Source organism: Lathyrus oleraceus, chromosome 3, assembly GCF_024323335.1.
Source record: "Lathyrus oleraceus cultivar Zhongwan6 chromosome 3, CAAS_Psat_ZW6_1.0, whole genome shotgun sequence".
Lineage (NCBI taxonomy): Eukaryota > Viridiplantae > Streptophyta > Magnoliopsida > Fabales > Fabaceae > Lathyrus > Lathyrus oleraceus.
In genome coordinates, this window is record NC_066581.1 from 147,276,306 (window position 1) to 147,299,634 (window position 23,329).

At 34.8% G+C, this 23,329-nt stretch overlaps 1 protein-coding gene across 1 annotated transcript; it reads right to left on the minus strand.

Annotated features, from left to right (window-relative positions):
- Positions 1 to 11,138: 11,138 nt before the first annotated feature.
- Positions 11,139 to 14,087, minus strand: LOC127125880 (uncharacterized). Its single transcript, XM_051054730.1, has 4 exons — positions 13,758 to 14,087; positions 13,501 to 13,676; positions 12,236 to 12,437; positions 11,139 to 11,567 (listed from the first exon to the last, which is right to left on the minus strand). The coding sequence occupies exons 1-4, from the start codon at positions 13,837 to 13,839 to the stop codon at positions 11,344 to 11,346; spliced, it is 684 nt and encodes a 227-aa protein (XP_050910687.1). The 5' UTR covers positions 13,840 to 14,087; the 3' UTR covers positions 11,139 to 11,343.
- Positions 14,088 to 23,329: the final 9,242 nt, after the last annotated feature.

The following is a 23,329-nucleotide window of genomic DNA, read 5'->3' on the forward strand; positions in this document are numbered from 1 at the left end:
ACAAATTCCCTAGGTCGTACATTTCAAACTCATGCATGAGCTTCGACTTGACTCTTCTTATCTCTGCTTCATATGCACCTGTAATCAACAAGTCATCTACACACAAGCATATTATGATTCAACTGACTCTATCTATATCATTGACATGCACTTCATGTTCAGAGACACACTTTGTGAAACCTACTTCGATCAGGACGATATCTATTCTCTTATTCCAAGCTCTTGAGGCTTGCTTCAAAACATAGAGAGCGTTCCTCAACCTATACACCTTCAACTAATGCCCTTTGATTTTGAATCCTGGTAGTTGACTAAAATAAATTCTTATTCCAAAGGTCCATTCAAAAATACTGATTTTACATCCAACTGATGTATCTTCCATCCTATTGTAGCGGCGAATTCATGACCATTAAGTTATGGATAAACTTAACGTCAATAAAACCAGAGTCGCCACCGCGCTTTTATTGTTTCTAAAGGAAAAGGGAAAAGTACGAACAAAACCCCAAAATAAAAAGTTTTCAAATCAAAACTAATAAAATGCCAGAGATTACACGTAAGGGGGTTGGTTACACATAGGGAAGGTGTTAGCACCCAAATTGTCCTAGGTACTCCTAGGGAGCCCTTTTTTATGTGTGTATGTGTTTTTGGTTTAAAAGATGTTTGAAACAAATAGAGTGTGGGGATGAGAAAAGAATTCATTAATTAGATTTTTGTGTTTGACAAGACCTTCAGACTTGTGCCTATGTACCAACATAAAAATGAGGGATCAAAACCTCGTAGTTCGTGGTATCAATTTCAAAATGAGTGGATTGTTTTTAATCAAAATTTAAATTTAAAAGAGGCGCAAAGGGGCCTAAAATTTTAAATGGGTGTTAGTTCTTTTTGGCTTTTAAAATTTTAAGTCAATATGATTAGATTTATTTACAAGTTTTATTTAAGAAAGGGGTTTAAAAATTCATTGGCATAAGGCCAAAGTTTCTATTTTGAAATAATGTCAAAGTTTGAAATCACAAGCAAATAAAGTTTTTGAAAAGGGGGGAAGGTTTTGAAATTTAAGAAATGGGAGGAGATGAAGAGACTAATCCTAAGCATACAATTAAAAGTTAAGAGTTGAAAAGATCTGACCAATGGGATGCAATCTAACAGACAAGAATGTCATATAGAAAATCCATTTTTCCTTTGGACTTTGAATCAAGCAATTATCAACAAGCAATTAGCAATATCAGGCATCATGAAGATCAAGGCATCAAATAAATATGGCCACATCCAAGCAAGCAAATTCCATGGCTATAAGTCTTATTTGTCTTCTCATGTATCAGATGAAATGCTTCTTGATCAACTCAGAATAAGTCATTAGGCATGAGATCAAAATAACAGTTGCATCAAGACCATGTAGCAGATGAATTCAAGTGGATCTCAATACTTGCATCAAATGAAAGCTCATATTTCAATAACTTGATCTCAGAAATGTTGGCATTGGCCAAGTACTTTTGCATAGGGAATGTTGCCTAAATCCTAAGTCCAAAAGTTCAGATCAAACAATAAGACCCTAATTTTGACCCTAAGATCCCTCATGGCATCATATCGTTGCTCATTACATTGCCTCAAGGAACATAGCATGTTTGGCTCCTTAACCCTAAGGTTGGGACTTGTGTGAGTGGTTTGAGACCACCAAGTATGCTTGCATTGTATATTATTGCTTTTCTTATTTTGATTACTAACCAAAAGCACAAAAATATGTCACTAACTCTTTTGTTTTGAAGCTCAAGTGATCATGTGCTCCCTTGCTCCTATGAGGCTCCTAAGCTCAATGAAGTGGCTAGATGAAGATGAGAATAAGCATGGCAATGGTCCACAAAGCTCCTAATCATCATATATGTCTCCTAAGTATCTCAATTTACTAATTTTATCAAGATAACCCAAAGGGCTTGAGGATTGTTTCCCAAGGAAATCCTAATTCAATTGTGCATTGACTGTGCCTTGCTCATGAAGCAACCTCAACCTATGATAAAATTTAATCAAGGGAAGTTCTTTCATTCATTATTTTATGCATATATGAGCCTATGTGAGGCCCCTCAATCATTCATTCATCAAGTTTTGAAGTTTGGCCTTGAGAAGTTGACCAGTCAAGTCATCTAACTAAACTGAGGATCACTGAGACACAACTTGTGATGTGTTTGTCAAATGAAGATGACCCCAAGATCAAAAATGTTATTACGAACCATATGAACAACTTTAAAGTTCATCAAAAATCCATTTGAAACTTGGAAGGTCATCATTTATTTCAAAACATTATAGGTCATTTTGACTGAAACCCAATTTTGGGTCAACTTCCCAAGGACCTAACTTCCTTAATTTTTATGATTTTTAGGTGAGACCAAATGCATTGGAAATATTAAGATATCTAATTCAAATGTTATGTTGTACAAAATTTCATAATCCTAAAATAAACACATCTGGTAATACAAAACATTATAGGTCACTTTGGACCTAAGTCATTGAATTTGAAAAATGCCCAACTTCAAGTGCCCATAACTTTCTCATGAAAAATCCAAATGATAAAAATTTAAGTCTAAATTGATCATGTTGAAAATATCTACAACTTTGATGTTGGAGGTTTTTCCATTTGAGGCTTGTATCATTGAAACAGAGGGGCTTGAAGATGCTTGCTTTTGGCAAAATTTTCAAAGGGGAACCTAGACATGTTTTGTAACCAAACATTCACAGACGGTTTTCATAAATTTCCAATTGCCAAATGAATTTTTTCCCAACATGACTTTTGTTCCTTATTTCAATAGCTTTCCAACCATTACTCACATTAATCTTTTGGACTTTCCATGAGTGAGTTTCGAAGAGCTTAATGTTTATGTTCATTTTTTGCATTTCACATTATAACTTCATGAGCAAACAAATACCCTGCTACACAAACCCAACAGTCCACACAAACATATTTTAGGATTTTTGTTGTTTATTAAGTATTTTAAGGTCCTAAGACCACAAACACAAACAAAAATACACAAACAAATATATACAATCACAATATATGGCTCAAATGAGCAAAGTGAAAATGACATAAACATAAACAATTTAAATGCTATGTAAATGTCAATGAATGGTAAATGACTTGAAATTAAATTGCATAAAGTAAATGACTTGAAATTAAAAGGGAATATTAATAAAAGTTAGTCAAATGTTAGTTAATTAGATGTTAGTGATGTTTTGCTTTTCAATTGATTAAGTCATTCTTTGGAGAACACTCAACCATTTATTCACAAGCATGGATCCTTGAACCAAGACATCTTCCAAAGGAAGGAAAAAAGGCCAAGTTTCCATACAATACCATTAAATATGGGAGACTTACAATCTCACTTACAATCGTAATTGGACTTATGTAGAAGTCACAACTATCTGAGGTCGGGCAATAAAAATTTAGGTGTTAATGCATGTTAGAGATTTGGTATAATGAACCAAACTCCTAAAACATACCACACACTAAAAGAAAAAAAGATCAAATGATGGACCTATCTCATCCATACTTGTATTGTTTCATCTAACACAAAGTTATTGATGAACCAATTAGCCTTAGGATCTTGAGATTTCATTGGTCAATAAAAAGGGATGGGATGGAAGAGGATTGTAGATGAAGAGGGAGGGGAGATGAGAGAAACACAAATTGGTCATGGGAGGAATTTTATCAAATTAAAGTCATTCATTCATTTTGGGAGATGAAAAGTATATTTCATCAATCCCCTAAATCCAATGGTTTTAACTTAACAAAAGTCAAATCAACCTTGACCAAGGCCCAAACATATAGTCAAACACGACAAGTCAATAAAAATGGCTCAACATAATTTCTATACAATTAATCAATTAAAAATCAAATAAAAAATGCATTTAAATTAAATTTAGTTTGGTCAAAACCTAAAACCTCTTCAAAACACAAAATAAATGGCTAAGAGATTTATCCTAGGTCAAACAAGATCAAAGGACCTTAGACAAAAAATTTCATAATTTTTGAAAAGTCAGAAGTATTTTTAAACAATTAAAAATATGCACAAAAACAATTAATTCATGAAAAATATCAAAATTAATCCAAAAAATAATTTTAATTCAGAAAATGAAAGAGGAAAATATTTAAAGATTTTTTGTGAAAGTCCCATATTTTTTGGATGTAAAATGAAATTAATATGAATTAATCAAAATAACACAGTTAAATGGAAATCAAAAAATCTGAAAAATCAGGGGCCATCAGATCTCCCTCATTAATTGAGGTGGAAGATCTGATGGCCATGCGTGTGCAGTCCACCAAAGACCAAGTCAAACGCGCTGCAGGAGTGGTAATCAAAACCAAAGGGTGAGATTAAAACGTTGAGAGATGATCTGATGGATAAGACCTTGCCACCACACCACCGGACCAGAGTTAGGGCTCCGGTCGTCTTCTCCGATGGACCTCACCAGACTGGTCCACCATCAACCAACACCAAAATAAAAAACAAAGACATGGATTTAAATAAAAAAATACTCAGGAGCTCGAATCTGACCTCAATTTTCTCCAATTCAGAGTATATAAAAAGATACAGGGATTTGAATTTTGAGGATCATGAATTGAGTTGCTTCAATTTGACCTCAAAGCAACTCAATCTTCTTGCCTACATTTGTAGGACTTCAGCCAACCAAAAATCACAAAGAATAGTGAAGAATTGAGGGAGAATCGAAGAGATAAAAATTCTGGAAAATTACCTTCAAGGGAGCTTCAAACTTGCTTGATCTTGATTCTAATTGTGCTTGGCTGTGTTTCAGAAGCTTGTAGGAAGTGATTAAGATCAGAAAATGGCATGGACTCTTGGAGTTTCAATCTCAAAATAGAATGAGATTTGAAGCTCGATTTTCAAATGAAAACCTTCAAGATTATCCTTTAGTGGTGAGGGTTTGGATTGCAGGTTCAAAGCTTGGGCGTGAGGTCCTTAATTCTAAGCAATGAGGGTTGTATTTATAGTCAAAGAGATTCATTTCCACAGACTTCCAAAAATTTCCAATTTTAGCAATTCACCTTGCATGCTTGCATGGGCATGTGATAGGCCCATCAAGTGATGTATTCAAGTCCAAAAATAAGTGAGACTCATGTTGAAATCATGTTATGTGATCATGCACTTGTGTTTGAAATATGGAAGTGAAAATTATCCAAATGGTATCTCACATTGCACCCATGCGCAAGTCCTCCATTCTTTGGCCAAATGAGATGATCTTAGACTTTTTGGAAAGCTGAAATCAAAGGGAACAACTTTCATGTTGAAAACTTTTTCATTTGAAGCTTGGATCATGATGGATTTTGAGGCGGAATTTTGGGAAATCAAACATATTTGAAAATTTTCTAAGTCCCAAGTCAAATGTTCACTTCTTCCACCATGAATAAATTTTTCTATGGACTTCAAATGAATAAAGTTCCTTCATAAAAGTTGTATATATTTCAAACCTCTTCAATTTGGTCATAAATTTTACCTCATTTGGATTTGGCATGAAGGAGTTATGCATTTTAGAAGTTGAGGAAAATCACTTGTTCAATGGTAATGACCCAAAATGACCTATAATATTTCCTCTTGGAACATGCATTTACAAGTTGAATTTGAACTTTCTACAAAAATCAAAGTTGAAGTAGACATCTTGAATTTGATCATGGAATTTTAATGGATTTCATCTCAGAAAAATTGAGCAAGTTATGGTCTTAGGAAGTTGACCTCCAAACTAGGGTTCAGACAAAATGACCTATAATATTTCATCATAAAAAATGACTTTCCAAGAAAAACTAGCTCTTGACTTAAACATGAAAGTTGTTTGCAATGTCATTTTGAGTAACTTTGATCTTGGAACAATTTTCATATGACAAAAATTGTAGGAGATAGGGTCTAGGGAACCCCAGTTTTGACTAGTTGACTTTCTCTGGTCAACCACCATGAACCATCTTTCTAGCTTGATATTCTATTGAATTTTGATCATATATGTGTAAGATGATGTAATATGAAGTATCCCTTGAAATATTTGATCAATTGATGAAGAAACTTGCTGAAGAAGTCACATAAGATACCCAGATGAATCAGGGTTTCCAAGGCAAACAAGCTTCAAACTCTTGATGATTTCTTGATCAAAACGGCATGTGAATATCATGGGGATCCATATATGATTCCTAGAACCAATGTGAACCATTTTTTGATTGAACTTCTTGCATTGAGAGTCTTAAACCCTATATATGAGCTTGATATAGCATGGATGAGCACACACACTACCTATAAAAGTAACAAACTATACATTGACATATTTTTGGTATTTTGGTTAGTAAATAATAAAAAGAAAAGTATGATACGATCAAAAGTGCTTGGTGATCTCTCCCAATGCAAACCCAATGAAATAAGGTGTAAGGAGGATGCCAAGGTGTGATCCTAATGCTAATGCATATGATGAGATAACATGAGGGATCTTAGGGTCAAAATTAGGGTCTTACACCTATACATGTTGTTGTCGACACAATAATTTAGATGGTGTCCAGCCTTGCAACAGGTGCGTGGACTTCATCGAAATCACTACCCGATTTTTGCAGAAAACCTCTCGCCACTAGTATTGCCTTATGCTTGGCAATTTCACCATTTGGCCTTCGTTTCATCTTGTTAACCCATTTCACATTAATTGCCTTCTTGATTGACTCTTCAACAAGTTCCCGGGTCTTGCTCTTCTCAATTGCCATGAGCTCTTCTATCATGGCTGCTAACTAATTCGAATCACTCATGGTTTAATCCAAATTGATTGGTTATACTTCAGCCGTCATCATTGCTTCTTCTATTAAGTCACCATCTAAATCGACTGCTTGATGTGGAAATCTCTCATATCCAGCTAGCCTTGTCGATTCAATTCTTGCTCTAGTCGATCTCTTGACATTCTGCTCAGGTGGTTCTTCGTTTCGATTGATTGGGAGTTTAGTTTGTTGGTCTTCTTCAAACACAGTTGTAAATGTAAATGTTTCACTCTTCTCATTTAGAAAGTAGACCCATAGTTTTCAGATAAAGTCATCTATGAAAATTATCATGTACCTCTTTTTGTTGTAGGAGACGCGCGAGATATGACTACAAATTTCAGAGTGAATGAGTTGTTGTTGCTTTGCAGCTCTCCGCTTGATTTTATTTGACATGGCTTCTTTGTGTTGTTTCCCTCATACAATTTATGCATATTTTATTGGTGTTTTAATACTTGAAAGCCCTCTAATCATCTCTTTATTGTGAATCATTGTTAGACTTTTTTTTAGCTTAGGGTCCCATATCTATTGTGCCAAATCTCACTTGGTTCTCCAATAGGTGTGTCAAAGCACGAGGGCGATGTCATGAGAATGTTTGTGATGGCTACAAACATTTTGTTTATAGTCATTATGTTCTCCATTATAACCTATGTGAGTTGTATGATATAACTTGCAAACTCCATGTTAAATCAGAATAGTGATGCCTTGATCTTGTAATTAACCTATACTAAGAAAGTTGTTACATAGTTCAGGTACAAAAAACATATCACTTACTATTTAAGCTTGACCTCCAAGTTCCAACTTGATATTTAACTTCCCATCACTATAAGCTCAGAGTCATTCCCAAGTTTTACAAAATACTTAAATCATTCGTCAAGTTGTGTGAACCTTCTTTGTTCCTAGAGATATGATTTGGACATCCAAAATCATGAAACCATATACCTTACTTTTTGTTTTGCTTGAGATCCACATGTGCCATTAGAAGCATCTCACCTTCATCGTTGATCTCGGCATAATGAGATCTCTTCTCACAGTTAGGACATTCATACTGATAATGCCCTAGATTGCAACACTTAACATTCCATAATAACTTTGTTAATAATCTGTATGTGCCTCTGCCTCTTCCACATTTGCCCTCATGTGTGGCCTTCAAGGCTTGCTCTTCTTCAAATTAGTCTTTCATCCTTTGTTCATGAATGAGAAGGCTCCTATGGAGTTCATCCATAATATCCATATTGTTTGATTCTTCAATTGAGCATAATACATAGTTAAACTTTGGAACTAAAGATCGTAAAATCTTTCATGTGATATCGATTTCCCTAACTTCTCTTCACATTCTTCCATTCTTTTGGCAATGGAAGGTGTTCTTCCAAAATAGGAATTAACATATTCTCCTTCCTTCATTTTTATTATTTTAAACTTATTTTTTGGAGTTGTGCTCTTTTGACTTTTGTCGATCTCTTAACCTCCTGCTTCATTGAATCTCATATTTTCTTGGATGTATCGTCGTTGAGAATAGTCTCCATGATTTATCTATCTATAGATTGATAAAGATAATCCTTCACCTTCTTATCTTTCAATTGGTGTTCTCTCATGAGTCGTGTCTCTGCTTCTGTTGGTTATTTTCCTGCTAATATCTCAGTTATTAATTCCATCTTAGTTTTTCCTAGCATTCTTAGATGTCATTAAATTTAGGGATAACATGTTGCAAAAACGTGTTACTGTTGGTGCTTCTTTCTGCCATTCCTTCACACCTTTCTCTCTTGTTTCACTTAAAAGAAAACTTTCTTTTCTCCCTCAATCAGACTCATTTAAGAAAGTTCTAATGTCAAATGTCGAATAGTAAAAATAAGCAATTTGCAATATGCTTGTGATTGTATTAGTTATTTAGAAAGTAATAAATTAGAGATTAAAGATAATGTACGAACAGTGTAAAATAGTTTTACCTTGTCTTTCAATAAAAATTCATTAATCTTTCATGTCATTAATGTAATTTTAAAATAAATCTGTGATTTTGCAAGATACATTTCGTTGATTAGTTGACAGTGTAAAATTATTTTACATGCATATTATGTTTTCTCAATAAATTATGGTTTTATATAACCTTACAGCCAACAGCAGAGACTAAAAGAAAACTCATGTCTTCGGTTAATCTTCTATTAACTGATATAAGACTATGTTTGAATTGATTAAATATAACGGAGTGGAGCGGAATGGAACGTACCAGAACGAAATAGAGTCGAGCGGAATAGAATATAAATTCAATTTCATTGTTTGATTATTTAATTTAAAATGTTTCATTCCATTGCATACATTCCAAATTGAATAGAAAAAAATGGAGAATTGGATGGAATAAGATTGAATGGATTTTATTATGTTCCATTCCACTCCATTCATTATTTGCCAATCCGAACAATGAAATCTCACTGATAACCACTCCATTCAATTCTACTTCATCTCATATGGTGACCAATCCAAACATATTCTAAAACTTTGTTTGGAAGTTTGGAGGAGACGGATGGAGAGGACCTTGAAAAATAAAAAGAATTGTGTGAAAAAAATAAGAGGATTGTTCTTTCCACCCTTATATATTTACCTCCACCACAGTGAAAAATCATAATTATTCATAACATCTAGAGATACACATCTCCCACGCACCTAAAATCACACTAGCAAAGACATTGCAAATGAGACCCCTATTTTACTTTACAAAATATCCATAGATATATCTTCGTAATGTTCAGGTAGGAAAATAATTTTTCAAGTGTTGTGTTTCAGCTTTTATTTTTTATCACAAAACCATTCTGGTTCTCAATTTCAACTTTTATTTTTGTCACAAAACCATTGTAAATTTAGTAAAAATGCACTGTATCTTATTTTTGTGAAGTGGTCCAACTCACAGTTCACCATCTCTAGTGGCACAGTTGTATGCTGAAAGAGTGTCCATAATTAGAGTCACTAGTTCAAAGTCACCTGCATTAAACAATCATAGATTTAAACATTATCACCGTTATTTTAAGAAATTGTATTACACCGCCGGTTTATCACATGCACTGAACCGTATTATGCATGTAACTCTCAACCTACTCCACAAAATTCCATAATATACAAAGAATTTTAAAGGGATACATAATTTGAAATTCGGAGTGTTTCATTTATAACGTCTTTATTAACGTGATTTTAAATACAGCGAGATGTATCTCCGAACATACGAGGACTATTTTCAAGTTTTCAAAGGTGGATTTTCCCTATAAAGATAGAAAGACCAACCAAAAAAATAAAAGAATTTTGATTATGAGAATTTTGAAGGATTTATTTTTATTCTTAACATCAAAAATCTCATAATTTGAAAAACTCAAAATTCATATTAAAGAATGATTTTAGAGAATTTGGAAGAGTTTAAACAAATTGTTTAAATATAACTTTATTGTTATAGTATTTTAAAAGAGAAAAAAGATGATGCACTAATTATGTAAATTATTTTTATATTATTAACAAATGACAATCATGTATCTCATTAGATGAGTCTATAAATTTTAAATTACTTATATAATTTGATATTTTAAAATATTTTAATTGGATGTATGTGTAATATTTTTTTACACCATCATTACATTATCATTAAACTCATTTCAAAAATTCAAAATATATTAATAATAAACCTTATTTTATCGTTCTAAACTAAATATTTTTTTTCAAAAAATATTAAAAATTTCTCTCTATATTTCTAAAATATCATTTTCTTAAAAACCTTACATTTCTCTCCTCCTCAAACTCTCAAGACTAAAAGATTTCTTCAGACATGACCCAATACCCAATATTAGCCTAATAGTACATGGCCTACACGTTCTGTCATCTAAAAATAAAGAAGTGATTCCGCATCCTCTGATGACATATATTTTTTATGTAAAAAATTAATGTTCATTTACATATTTATAAAGACAAACGGATGGTGCATGGACAATTTAAATTATTTTTACACAAAGAACCGATAATAATTATATAACCCATCAAATCAATTGATAAATTTTAAATTATTTATATAGTTTGCCACTTTAAAATATTTTGATTAATGTATATGTAATATTTTTTTTACTTAGTGCCCTACTACTAAACTCATTTATAAAATTGGCCTTTTCCGAAAACATTTCTAAATAAAATAATATTTAAATTGAAGTTTTAAGTAAATATTCTCTTTTCTTCGTATCCTCTACTCTGAAAAGGGGTTAATTAAAATTGCACCCAAACAATTAAAATTCAAAGGCCTACAAGTGTGCATAGATCTGCTGTAAATCTCCAGTTTACAATGTACACCAGACAGATTTAAACCTTGAAAAAAAACATTCTTCAACAAAAACTGTAGTTAAAGGTCAATAAATAAATAAAATTCTTCATTGTTTGGGCAATTCTGTCAGATAAAGTATCAAACAGCCATATAAAATATGTGTAGAGTCTGTACAGGTGGATATAAATAGTAACTATGAACTATCTCTTCTGGTGAAACTTGAAAGCCAAATCAAAATTGTGAGGAAAACCTACTGTACAGAAGAAAATTTGTTAACCTATCATAGCATCGGGCCAAGGCCGAGCTCATCCTCAATGTCATCTCCTTCATCAAACAACTTCAAAAATCGGGCCTGATCCTGTTCTCTCTTCCTCTTTTGCCAGTATTTATATGCACCCACAGCTCCCATGATCAACACGGCAGAGACCAAAACGGTAAGCAAAATGATAGCTCCTACATTTTTTCCCTTTTTTTTATGATCCCCCTCAGGTGCGGACATAGTAACTGTAGATATGAACACAATTAATTTTTTGCAAAACAAAAAATTTCAGAAAATAATTTAGAGGTTTGTTCAGATGCAAAAGTAAAACAAACTTGGGCACGACCAGTAATGTTCAGAACCACAAGCAAAAATAAATCAACATTGGAAAGAGAAAATACTTTCATACGGAAGGTAGTACAATTGACAATAATCAAACTTTTTCCCCAACAGATGGAAATGATACCAAAAGTTACAAAAGGTAATTAGCACACAAGTTTGAAGGTTAGGATATCGAGCTTATGTACCTTCCCTTCAATCTCTACAGTCTAAACAATCCTCCTTCTAGCTAATTACAGAGGAAATTCACATGATATACAACTTTTCCCCTTAGAATCTTAGCTAAAGTATTTGCTATACTTAATCAAAACTCCTATACAATAGATTATTAAGGTTATCTGCACTTTTTGAGATAAATGCACCGAAATATAAGATTCATAGCATTACTAGAAATAATTGAACCGAAATGCACTGATATGGGAATCATTCAACATATTTTGAATTAATTTGTTTTTGATTTTTGATAATCTTAATTGTTGTAGTGGCATTAACAGAGTAGTCGGCAAGAACAAATATAATGATATCAGTAAAACTGTAAAAGCAACTTTCAAGGAAAAAGTTGCAAGACACTAACCATTATTAGAAAAAAGTAGGCATTCAGGGCATAGAAAAGTAGCATTAAATTCTTTTTCCTTGAAGTGAACATAATTGCCATCAGGTGCGGAAAAATCAGAAGGGCACAGCTCCCACTCATCAAATTCATCATCATTAAGAATGCTGTCTTTCTCATAGAATCCACATCGCTTGCATTTTCTACCTATAAATTCAGTCATAGGCTGGAAGCAGAGAGCAAAATCTCAGTTGTTGGTAATTAAACTAAAAATGCAAACACACTTGAATTTTATACATAGTCAATAAGATGGGAAAATTGAAACGACAAATGTTTCTTGTAAATAACATACATATAAACACCCTGTTTGTATAAACGGTTTGATTAAGCGCTTATAGAATAAAAGCTAAAGTAAGGTCGAACTATCTTCATATCAACTATAAGCTCTTTTCATAAATTACCATACAACGCTCATAGAAATAAACTGAAAACTGTTTGTATTGGTATATTTGTAAAGAGCTCACAAGGAGCGACATGGGAAGCAAGAGATGGAACGCCTCACCCTCAACACCTTCTTGGTCGCTATATGTTAGATCGATCACCCTTTTACTAGATGCAGTGCCCATTTCTCAAATACATCACCCACCTCTGGAACAACTCACCCGAAACAGGAAAGCGTTAGAAATGACGTGTCCCTAGTCCACAACGGTGTGGAAGAAGTCAAGAAGAAATTAGTCACGCTCTCCTGAATAATTGGAGATTAACTGTCCATTCCCACGTTCTCTAAGAGGTGGTTGCTACTTCCTAGGCATCTGGGATCCAAACCCAAAATCTCCTATAAACATCTCAACCCGGAGGTTGAGAGAGGACAATCCAATATCCACACAAATACTAAATACACAAAGCTTCTCTCCATATGACGTAAGTTAGCTCTCAACCCTACAACAATCCCTAAAGCCTATAATAGCTCTTAACCACTAGGGGTTTTCACGTATTGTACTTTTAGCAAGTACACAACTTATTGACATTTTCTCATACATTGCTTTCATAAGCTCTACCAAACAAGTACTTGTGTTCTAATAAGTAAATCCAAACAAGCCCATAATATAATCGAAGAAGCCAACTGCCTAAATTAGAAAACAATAATTGTTTCACCAAAGAGGCATGGGAAATCAAACACAAATCAATCACATGCCTTATAGTATATAGATTCAATTAACAATACTTAAAATCATTACTTAATAAGCAATTTATCAAATGCCTTATATGCAAAACAATAAGGTATCAACCTGCCAAGACTCTTCTCCCTTAAAAGCATAAACGACATGTTTTTTCTTGACATCAGGTAAAAAAGTCTTGTTGTCGCCGGTGCATCGAAAATACACAGTTGGAGTGGCTCTCAGCCAATCATGGGTTGTGAAGATCTCAATGGAACTTAGCGTCACCACCGCGGATAACACCAAACCTGTGAAACCAAAACTAAACAATCGATTCAAATTTCATAAAAACTTGTTGAAATACATCAAACTATACTTTTTTAACGTACCTGGGAAATAGGTGAAGAAAATTATGAAGGAGATTAGGAAGAGGCGAGAAACCCTAGAATTTCGCAGATGAAGAACGGACATGGCAAGAAAACGTGGGTGAAGACAGCGATTGATTACGGATTAACATGCGAAATCATAATCGATTGAATAATGGAGGAATTGGATTCGGATTCGGATTCGAAGGTGTTAGTTACACGTCTTTTGATGGATGTTAAACGACGACGTCGAAGGCGAACGGTAATGGGGAAGAAGAGGAAGGTTGGTGGCTGGGTCGTAAAGTGCTTATATTAATGGAACAAGCTACCTTTGGAATCTGATGTGGCGCGTGTGATGCATCCTTATTTTTATTTTGTATACTTTTATTCCTTAATTTTTATTTTGTATTAAAACAAAAATTATTTTTAGTTTCTAATGCAATTTTTATTTTTATTTTTATTTTTATTTTTATTTTTCAATTATATTATTTAGAATTTACTATTTGTTGCATCTAACATTTATAATAGTGAAAATACATTAGTAATTAATAAAAAGTAATTTAATAAAATCGTTATTTTCTATTTTTGATCTATTATGTATTTTTTTTTTATTTGTATCGTGGCCTTAGTATATAAAATAAAAAAGAAAGATGGTATTTTGTGTCCTTAATGTATAAAATAAAAAGATGGTTTAAATAGTTAATTGATTCTGATAAATTAATGTGTTTTTGTTTTTTGTTCATGTATTTTTTTAATTAAATTTTTAAATGTTCAATTTTATTTGATTTTAATTTTTAAAGATAAAATTTGCAAGAATAAATCTGCAGGTTTTCTACCATGTCTTTACAAAATTTTATTTTAAAGACTAAAATCAAAATGATTTTAACATTTAAAAATTATTTTAAAATATATAAAGATAAAAATCAAAAACACGTTATTTAAACTAAACAAAATCCTTTGTGTATTTATTTTTAGGTTTTCTTTGGAGGTGGTTAAAAGTAAGTAAAATATTTATAAAAATTTAATTAATATTATTAGTTTCAAATAAAAAATTTAAATTTTAAGTTTTTTTTATTAATAATAAGTATTATTTTTTTATTAACAATGATTACTATTATTAGTTCTGTTAATAATTTCTTTCTCTCCTTAAGAGAATAAAGGAAGGTTATCAATACTCTACTAGAATTATGGAATTCTAAGTGAAACCAAAAAATTATTACGGTAGATGATATTACTCATCATGATAGTGTTGGAAATCTACCACAATCTATTGATAATTTCAATCAATCTTGACGAATAAAATTGTTATCATTCATACAATAACAATGAAAAAAGAAGAACAATTTAGAAAGAAAAAAAAGAACGATGGAGAAGAATAATATTTGCTGCAGAGTTTTTCTCTGCCCACAATCTATGAAAAATTTCTTTATTCACTTTGTAACTACAAATTATGTGTAAACAATTTTATGAATATAACATTATAAAAATAAGGATTACTCCATCTATTTATAGATTTAGGTTAACTTACTCCCTAAGTCAAATCTTAAAACTATAAAAGCCCAAAATAGTTAACACTACTAAAAATAGGCTCAAGTCAAAATCTTGTGTGAAGCAGCATGCTTCAACACTTCGACACACTAGGTGATTCGACACTTCCTTGCTTCTGTCGAGCAACCTGTTTCGACACAAGGAATTACAATTCAATACACCGCCTAATTCATTGTGTCTAAGCTATCTACATTCATCATAGCTCTTAGTCTTCTGAACACTTCGACCTACACTCCCTTTGTCATGATGTCTACAATCTAATTCTCAGTTCTGCAGTGTTCCACATTCATCTTCCCATCTGCTACCTGCTCTCGAAGATAATTGAACCTCATCTCGATATGCTTGCTTCGATTATGTGCTATCGGATTCTTCGCTAGATTGATAGCTAACATGCTGTCGATCTTCATGGTAATTGCTCCATAACTTTTCGCTGTTATTTCTTCGACCAAATTCACCATCCACGTTACTTGACAAGCACAAAGAGAAGCAGTTATGTATTATACTTCGCACGACGATAATGCCACTATTGGCTCCTTTCTCTAACTTCAAGCAACTGGTGCACCACCTAGCAAAAAATACATAGCCAACTGTGGATTTTTGATCCTTAGCATCACTACACCAACTTGAGTCAGTGTATCCCATTAATTTGCATTATTTTCCTTCATCAACTGTAGGAAACAAAATGCCATAGTCCATAGTTCCTTTCAGATACCTTAGTATCCTCTTCGTCGCTGCTAGATGTGATACCTTTGGCTTCTGCATGAATTTACTCATCTTACCTACATTGTATGCTAAGTCAAGCCTTGTGTGACAAAGTTATCAAAGTGACCCAATAAGTCTTCTATATTGGGTTGTGTCGACATCGTCTGAATTTGAATCTTTCGACAGTTATAATTCGGGCTCAGCTAGGGTCGAAGTTAGGTTGCAATCTTGCATCTCAAATCTCGAGTATTTCGCCTGCATACCTTCTTTGATGCATCACCAAACTTCTACCACTCTTGTAGAATTTGATGCCAAGGAAGTATGAGATGGCACTCAGATCTGACATTTCGAATTCCTTGTTAAGATCACCTTTAAAGTCTTTGATCTCCTTCTTGCAGTTACCTGTTATAAAAAAGGCATCGATATAGAGACATAGTATAAGCAATTCACTCTTGCTTCTTCTTACATATACTCCATGCTCAACTTTTCACTTCACAAATTCCTTCTCCCTTAGAAAGCCATATATTTTCTTGTTCCAAGATCTTGGAGCTTGTTTAAGTCCGTACAGGGCTTTATGCAGCCTGTACACCTTTCTTTCTTCGTCTTGTTTCACAAATCCAACTGGTTGTGCAACATAAACTTCTTCTACTAAGGGGTCATTTAGGAATGCACATTTCACATCCATCTGACACATCTTCCAATTGTTCATGTTTGCTAGACCAACAACCAACCTAGTTGTTTCGATCCTAGCAACAGGTGCAAAAAATTCGTCGAAGTCGATTCCTTCTTTATGAAGAAATCCTTTCACCACAAGTCTCACCTTGTGTCGAGTCACTTCTCCTTTGGGATTCAACTTCACCTTTTATACCCACTTCACATTGATTTCCTTCTTGTCTTGGGGAAATTCGACAAGTGACCAAGTGTTGTTGACTTCAATTCTTCGTTCACTGCTTTCACCCACTTCAAATCTTTCAATGCCTCGGTTGCATTGACTGGTTCGACATCTACGTAGAAAGCATAGTGTACCATCTCACCTTCTTCATTGACCACATCATCTGATGCAATCACATATTTTTGTAACCCTGCAGGCATGTGTCTTGTTCTTTGAGGTCTGCTTGGGTCTGCTTCACCTCTAACTTCTTGTCAAACTTCTCTTTCGACTTCATTAGTTGGTTCATCACATAAGATTCTCACTGAATCCTTCTTAACATTCTCAGTCCAATCCCATTCCTTAAGCTCATTTATGATCATGTCCATGTTGATCACCACTTGCTTGTTTACTGGATTGAACAACTTGTATTCTCCAATCGAATGATATCCTATCAGGATCATCTGACTCAACTTGTCATCAAGTTTTCTTCTCAACTGATCTGGCACATATCTATGTGTTATAGATCTAAACATCTTAGGATGACTCAAGCTAGGCTTGACACCAGACTAATATTCTTCTGGCGTGATTCCTTCTAGATTTTTTGTCGGACATCTGTTTAGGATATATGGTGCAGTCGACACAGCTTCTCCCCATAATTCTTTGGGTAGATGCTTGCCTTTTAACATACTTCTAACCATATTCATGATGGTTCTATTCTTCCTTTTTGCGACCCCATTCTGTTGTGGAGTGTAGGGGGACACCATCTCATGCACAATCCCTTCTTTCACACATAATGCATTGAATTCTTTCGACACATATTCTCCACCACCATCAGTCCTCAGAATCTTGATCCTTCGACCATAGATTTAAACTTGGCAAATACCTCGTTCACTTCACTTTTCTTCTTGATCAGGTAAGCTCATAGTTTTTGACTGAAATCATCTATGAATGTAACAAAGTATTTTTTTTACCTCCAATTGAATCCACCTGGATAGGACCACATACATCAGAGTATATGACTTCAAGAATTTCCTTCGACCTGCTTCCTGCATCCTTACTGAAGTTGTTCTTGTGCTACTTCTCATGTACACATTCTTCACACACTTCATTTGGAATGTCGATTTCTGGTAATCCTGAAACTATATTTCTTCTCTTCAAATCTCTGATGTCTTTGAAATTGAGATGACCAAGTCTATAATGCCATATCCATTAATCTTTGTTGGCTGTTGTTGCAAGGCACTTATGATTCATCACATTAAGCTCAATCTTGAAGGTTCTATTCTGAGACATTGGAGCCTTCAAGACCAACCTTCCATTTGAGTCGAGAACTCTCATCATCTTATGTTTTATCGGCACCTTGTAGTTCTTTTCGACTAACTGTCCTATGCTGAGAAAATTTCTCTTCATGCCTGTTATGTACAACACATTTGAAATTACTAACCTCTTGCCATCTTTCCTCATAATCAGAACATCACCAACACCTTCAGTTGCTAGAGTGTTGTCATTTGCAAATTTCACCATGTTCTTCGTTGAGGGATTTATGTTGACAAACCAATCTTTCCTTCCAGACATGTGTGATAAGCATCCTGAGTCCAAGTATCACTGATCCTTGAATCTCTCTTCATCTCTCGTTGTAATCATCAGTAACATCTCTTCTTCTTCATGTTTCACCATCTTTGCGTAAGTTTCTTTATTCTTCTACTTTGTTGGACAATAACTAGAATAGTGACCATGCTTCTGACAATTGTGACATTGAATGTGACTCTTGTTTGGCTTTAGACCACCACCTCTTCCTCTACATGCAGCACCACCTCTTTGGTTGCCTTGGTTCCGGGGTTTTCTCTAATTCGACCAGTTTCTTCTTACTGATTTTGACCAGTCGAATTATTGTAGCCTCATTTACCATTGTTGCCATTCCAGCTTCCTTTGTCGTTCCTTCCTTTTGTTGATTACGCCTGCAAATCTATATCACTCTTCGACTTTCCTGCAGCTCTTTCAGCCATTCTTTGTTCATGAGATTCAAGTGTCCCTCGAAGCTCTTCCTTTCTTAATTTTGACAAATATTTCGACTCTTTTATGGCTACTACCATTTGGTCAAACTTTGGAGCCAACAACCTCAAGATATTTCCAACAACAAATCTTGATGTCAACACTTCTCCACATACCTTGATTTGATTCACCAGTTTTATAACCTTGGTGAAGAAATCAGTTATGCTTTCATTATCTTCCATCTGAAGAAATTCATACGTCCTTTTGTGAGTTTGTAACCTCACCTTTTTCACCTTCTCCCCGCCTCCAAATGACTTCTTCAGAATTTCTCATGCTTCTTTCGCTGAATCTACATCACTAACATTTTCAAAGTTATCTGGATCAACACATTTTCAATTCTTTATGTGCATCCCTTTCTTGATCTGTTGCTTTTTCTGCAAGCGTTGTTACTCCTTCCTTCATAAGATCCCAAATATCTTGATAACAAAACACAACCTTTATTTGCTTGCACCAATTCTCATAATTATTGTTCTTGAGAATCGGAAGATTTGCTGGAAAACGCACGTTTGATGATTCATTGCCATCGTGATTTTCTTCCCACGAATCGCTTAAACCGGAGCTCTTGATACCGGATGTTGGAAATCCACCACAACCTATGGATAATTTCAATCAGTCTTGATGAACAAGATTGTTATCACCCACATAATAATAATGAAAAAAGAATAACAATTTAGAAACAAAAGAAAGAACGATGGAGAAGAAGAATATTTTCTACAGAGTTTTTCTCTGCCCACAACCTGTGAAAAACTTCTTTATTCACTTTACAGCTGCAAAATTCTGTGAATACAATGTTATGAATACAACATTATAAGAATAAGGATTACTCCCTCTATTTATAGATATAGGTTAACTTACTCCCTAAGTCAAAGCCCAAAACTATAAAATCCCAAAACAGTTAACACTACTAAAAATAGGCCTAAGTCAAAATCATGTGTGAAGCAACATGCTTCGACACTTCGGCACACTAGTACAACTCGACACACTAGGTGATTCGACACTTCCTTGCTTCTGTCAAGCAACCTGCTTCGACACAAGGAATTATAATTCAACAGATGTCTCATTTTGTAACAAGTTTATCGAAGGTCAGTATTTTCTTCTAAGACCAGAAAAGATGAATCTGTTGGTGAAATTCTGGCGTAGTCAGAATTCAGATGTTCTACTCCAAGTCATGACATCTGATCCAACATTTTAACTAATACAGCAAGACAGTTAACACATTAAAAACCCTGTACTGACGCACTCTTTCACATATGTCACGACATCTCCTTCTATGTCACCCTAGAGGGAAGGAACCTTTAGTCCTGTGCATCTGGTATACAAACTCAGCAGAGGTCCATCATAGCACTCACTTCTGTTGTTTTCCTACACAGTTATCAGCATGATGTCTTAATCTTGGTTTGGACATCATCTGTTACATTATTCCAGTATGTTTGCCTTTTACTTGTATTTCCTGAAATAAGGTTGAATACATTAATCTAATTACCACTTATTAGATTGCTAACACATAGGCCATTTGTTAGGTTCATTAATTGTAGGGTAGTAGTTAGTTTCCTGGATTTTAGCTCAGCCTGAGAAAAATGTTGTAACAGAAAAACTAATCATCCTACACTTTAGCACATGCTGTCAGGAATGAATGTCACAACATTCAGTTTGACATTCAGAACATATACACCATGCTGATTTTGTTATGTTCCTAAACAAACCAGACTGTGCTAAATTTGCTTTACTATAAAAGACCAACCAGTCTCTAATTCAGTATCAGCATACATGAACAACTGTCTAGACATCCAGTTTGACAGTTTCACAATGATCCTTTGGCCAGGTCTGTTTTCCACTTGAAAACCAGACTTAAATATATATTGGACTGAAGCATAAAAGCCAACTAGCCTATTATTCAGTATATGCTGTCAATGATGAATGTCAAGACATTTTGATTGACATTCAGCAGAAGGCTATGTACCAGGTCTGTTATCATCTTGACAAGCAGACTGGAATACCAGCTGTGTTATGGCAGAAGGATTATAACATACAGAATGGAAAACAAACACAGGAAATTGTTAACCCAGTTCAGTCCAACACGACCTACGTCTGGGGGCATACCAAGCCAGGAAGAAGATCCACTATCAGCAGTATTAATTCAGAGTTAAACTCCCCCGTTTACAACCCTTCACTTAATCCCTACCCAATGCAATCTATACCTAGGAACTCCTAGATAGAAACCTCCAGTTTCCATTCCTATCACTACAAATACAATGTAATGTTAACACACCTTGAACTTGCTTCACAACTTCATTCAAGAAAAAAATCACTCTTGCCTACAGGCTTTGAGTTACAAATACTCTCAGCTTTGACCACTGAGAAACACATGGTAACCTTCCCACAGATTGGGAGGTTTACCTCACACACCCCCCTAAAAATTCATTCTAAGAGGCTTACAAAAACTAGGTTACAATGAGCTATTTATAACCTAATCACCCAACTGGATTTGGGCCTTCAGAAATCGCAGCAAACTTGTTCTTTGCTGTTACAAATACAGCAGAAAATTTCTGCTACAAACAAGGTCTTCAATCCTAGAATCTCTCCATATATATATCTCCTTATTTTGAGCCTATATATATTCTGATTGAGTCTTTAAGACCTCCACATGGGAGTTAGGATATTCACCAAATATCCTTACTAATCCCAGAATATATACTGAATTAATTAATTCAGTTTTCTACACATGTGCGATGTCACAGGCATGATGTCGTGACATCGTACATGACATGTTGGTCCAGATGTTGAACTTCTTCAACCCAACATATTAAAACAACAGAGATGATTACATTATTTGTTTTACAAAATTAATGTCAATCCTAAGGTATTAACAATCTCCCCCTTTGGAAAATTTTAGCTAAAACAAATAAACATTACACTGGACAAAACATCCCAATATGGGTATGCTCTTCATCTCTGTCATTGACTCCACCACCACAAACACCAAAGTTGGTGTACATGAGGAAGTAGAGGTACACAGATCAGTTGTACCAGAACCCTTCCCCTTAACAGGAGAGCTTCCGGAAGAATATGTAATGTTGAGTACATAGATAATGTAACTCAGATCACAAGACACAAGTGATACCCAGTTGGTGGATTTTGTGCCTGACACCAACTTCTGTTTGCTACCACAGTTAGCTTGCTTCTGGTACATTCTCAACCCCAAGACTGTATTTCTCTCCCCCTTTTTAGCTAAACATTTGTAAAGGCACCCCTCACAAAACCAAATCCAGGCGCAGCTTGCCCAAACCTTAACATACCCCATGATTCTGAGGGAATGGAGTGTTTCTCTTGTGAGAAGAAGAGGGCTATTACATCCTTTAAATATTCCAGCCCGTGCTTAGGAATTAACGGTAGGAATAAATGCTTGGTCAAGATTCATTAATTTTTGCTGAGAAACAGTCAGAGAATCACCAACAAAATCTCAGACTATCTTTGAATACCTTTTATAGCTCTTGACTGTTTCTTTTCCAAAACAGCAGTTCCAGTGCATGGAGATTAGTCCATATATGCAGTCAGACACGTTGCACACGATGTCTTAACATTCCACGCGGCTTGTTCCTGCATTCTGCCAGTATTCAACATTTCCCAAGACCCCTGTCATACCTCCAGTAATGACTTGACATCTGGCACTGCTACAGCCAAATTCCCACACTTCAGCAGATGGTTACTCCCCCTGTACCACACAGCTGTAGCCATCAGGCTTATTCTGATTTATCAGAATTAGACACATCACCCTTATAATTCCTAATGACTTTAAGATTCAGAAGGAATTGACAGCATTGTCCAGGGCAATGTCATGACATCCGGTCAGACATTCTTCTGCTCACTCAGCCTTGACATACATCACAGCATCCTGATAACTGACAAGGAGTCATACCTAGTTATCTGAGAATACGTAGACCACAAGCTTGATGACAAAACTCCCCCTGTCATGGACAACCTGCTCCCCTCTTGAAACTTGGAGGTCACACATGAGCATATCCAACACCCCAAAGTTGGACCTTCACATACTACCTGATTCAAAGAGAATCCAGACCACTTGATGAATGGAAAACATAAGACGCATCTTCATGTCTTCAAGAGTACCCCCTCTGTTCAACCCTCTTGGCTGACCACACCCACACTCTGTGTCACTCTCTCTTCTGACCAGAACAGAAGACCCCTTCACAAGATGTTCTAACATCAGCTGGGACATCCTTCACAACATAACAAGGAGCACCATCTGATAGTCTTCAGATATCACTGAGTCACCAGCTTGATCAAGAAGAACCCAAACATAAATTAGGACATATACATTTTCATCCCATTACAAGAGATAATCTTCCATAGACAGCTCAGAACTCCTACCACAAGCTCCAAGAGATGAATAGAAAACACCTCCTTTTGT

Coding starts and splice junctions, on each gene's coding strand:
- LOC127125880 (XM_051054730.1), bottom strand. CDS start 13,839: ATGTCCGTTCTTCATCTGCGAAATTCTAGGGTTTCTCGCCTCTTCCTA. Junction 13,677..13,757: donor TTTCTTCACCTATTTCCCAG/GTACGTTAAAAA, acceptor TTGGTTTCACAG/GTTTGGTGTTATCCGCGGTG. Junction 12,438..13,500: donor AGGGAGAAGAGTCTTGGCAG/GTTGATACCTTA, acceptor CTCTGCTTCCAG/CCTATGACTGAATTTATAGG.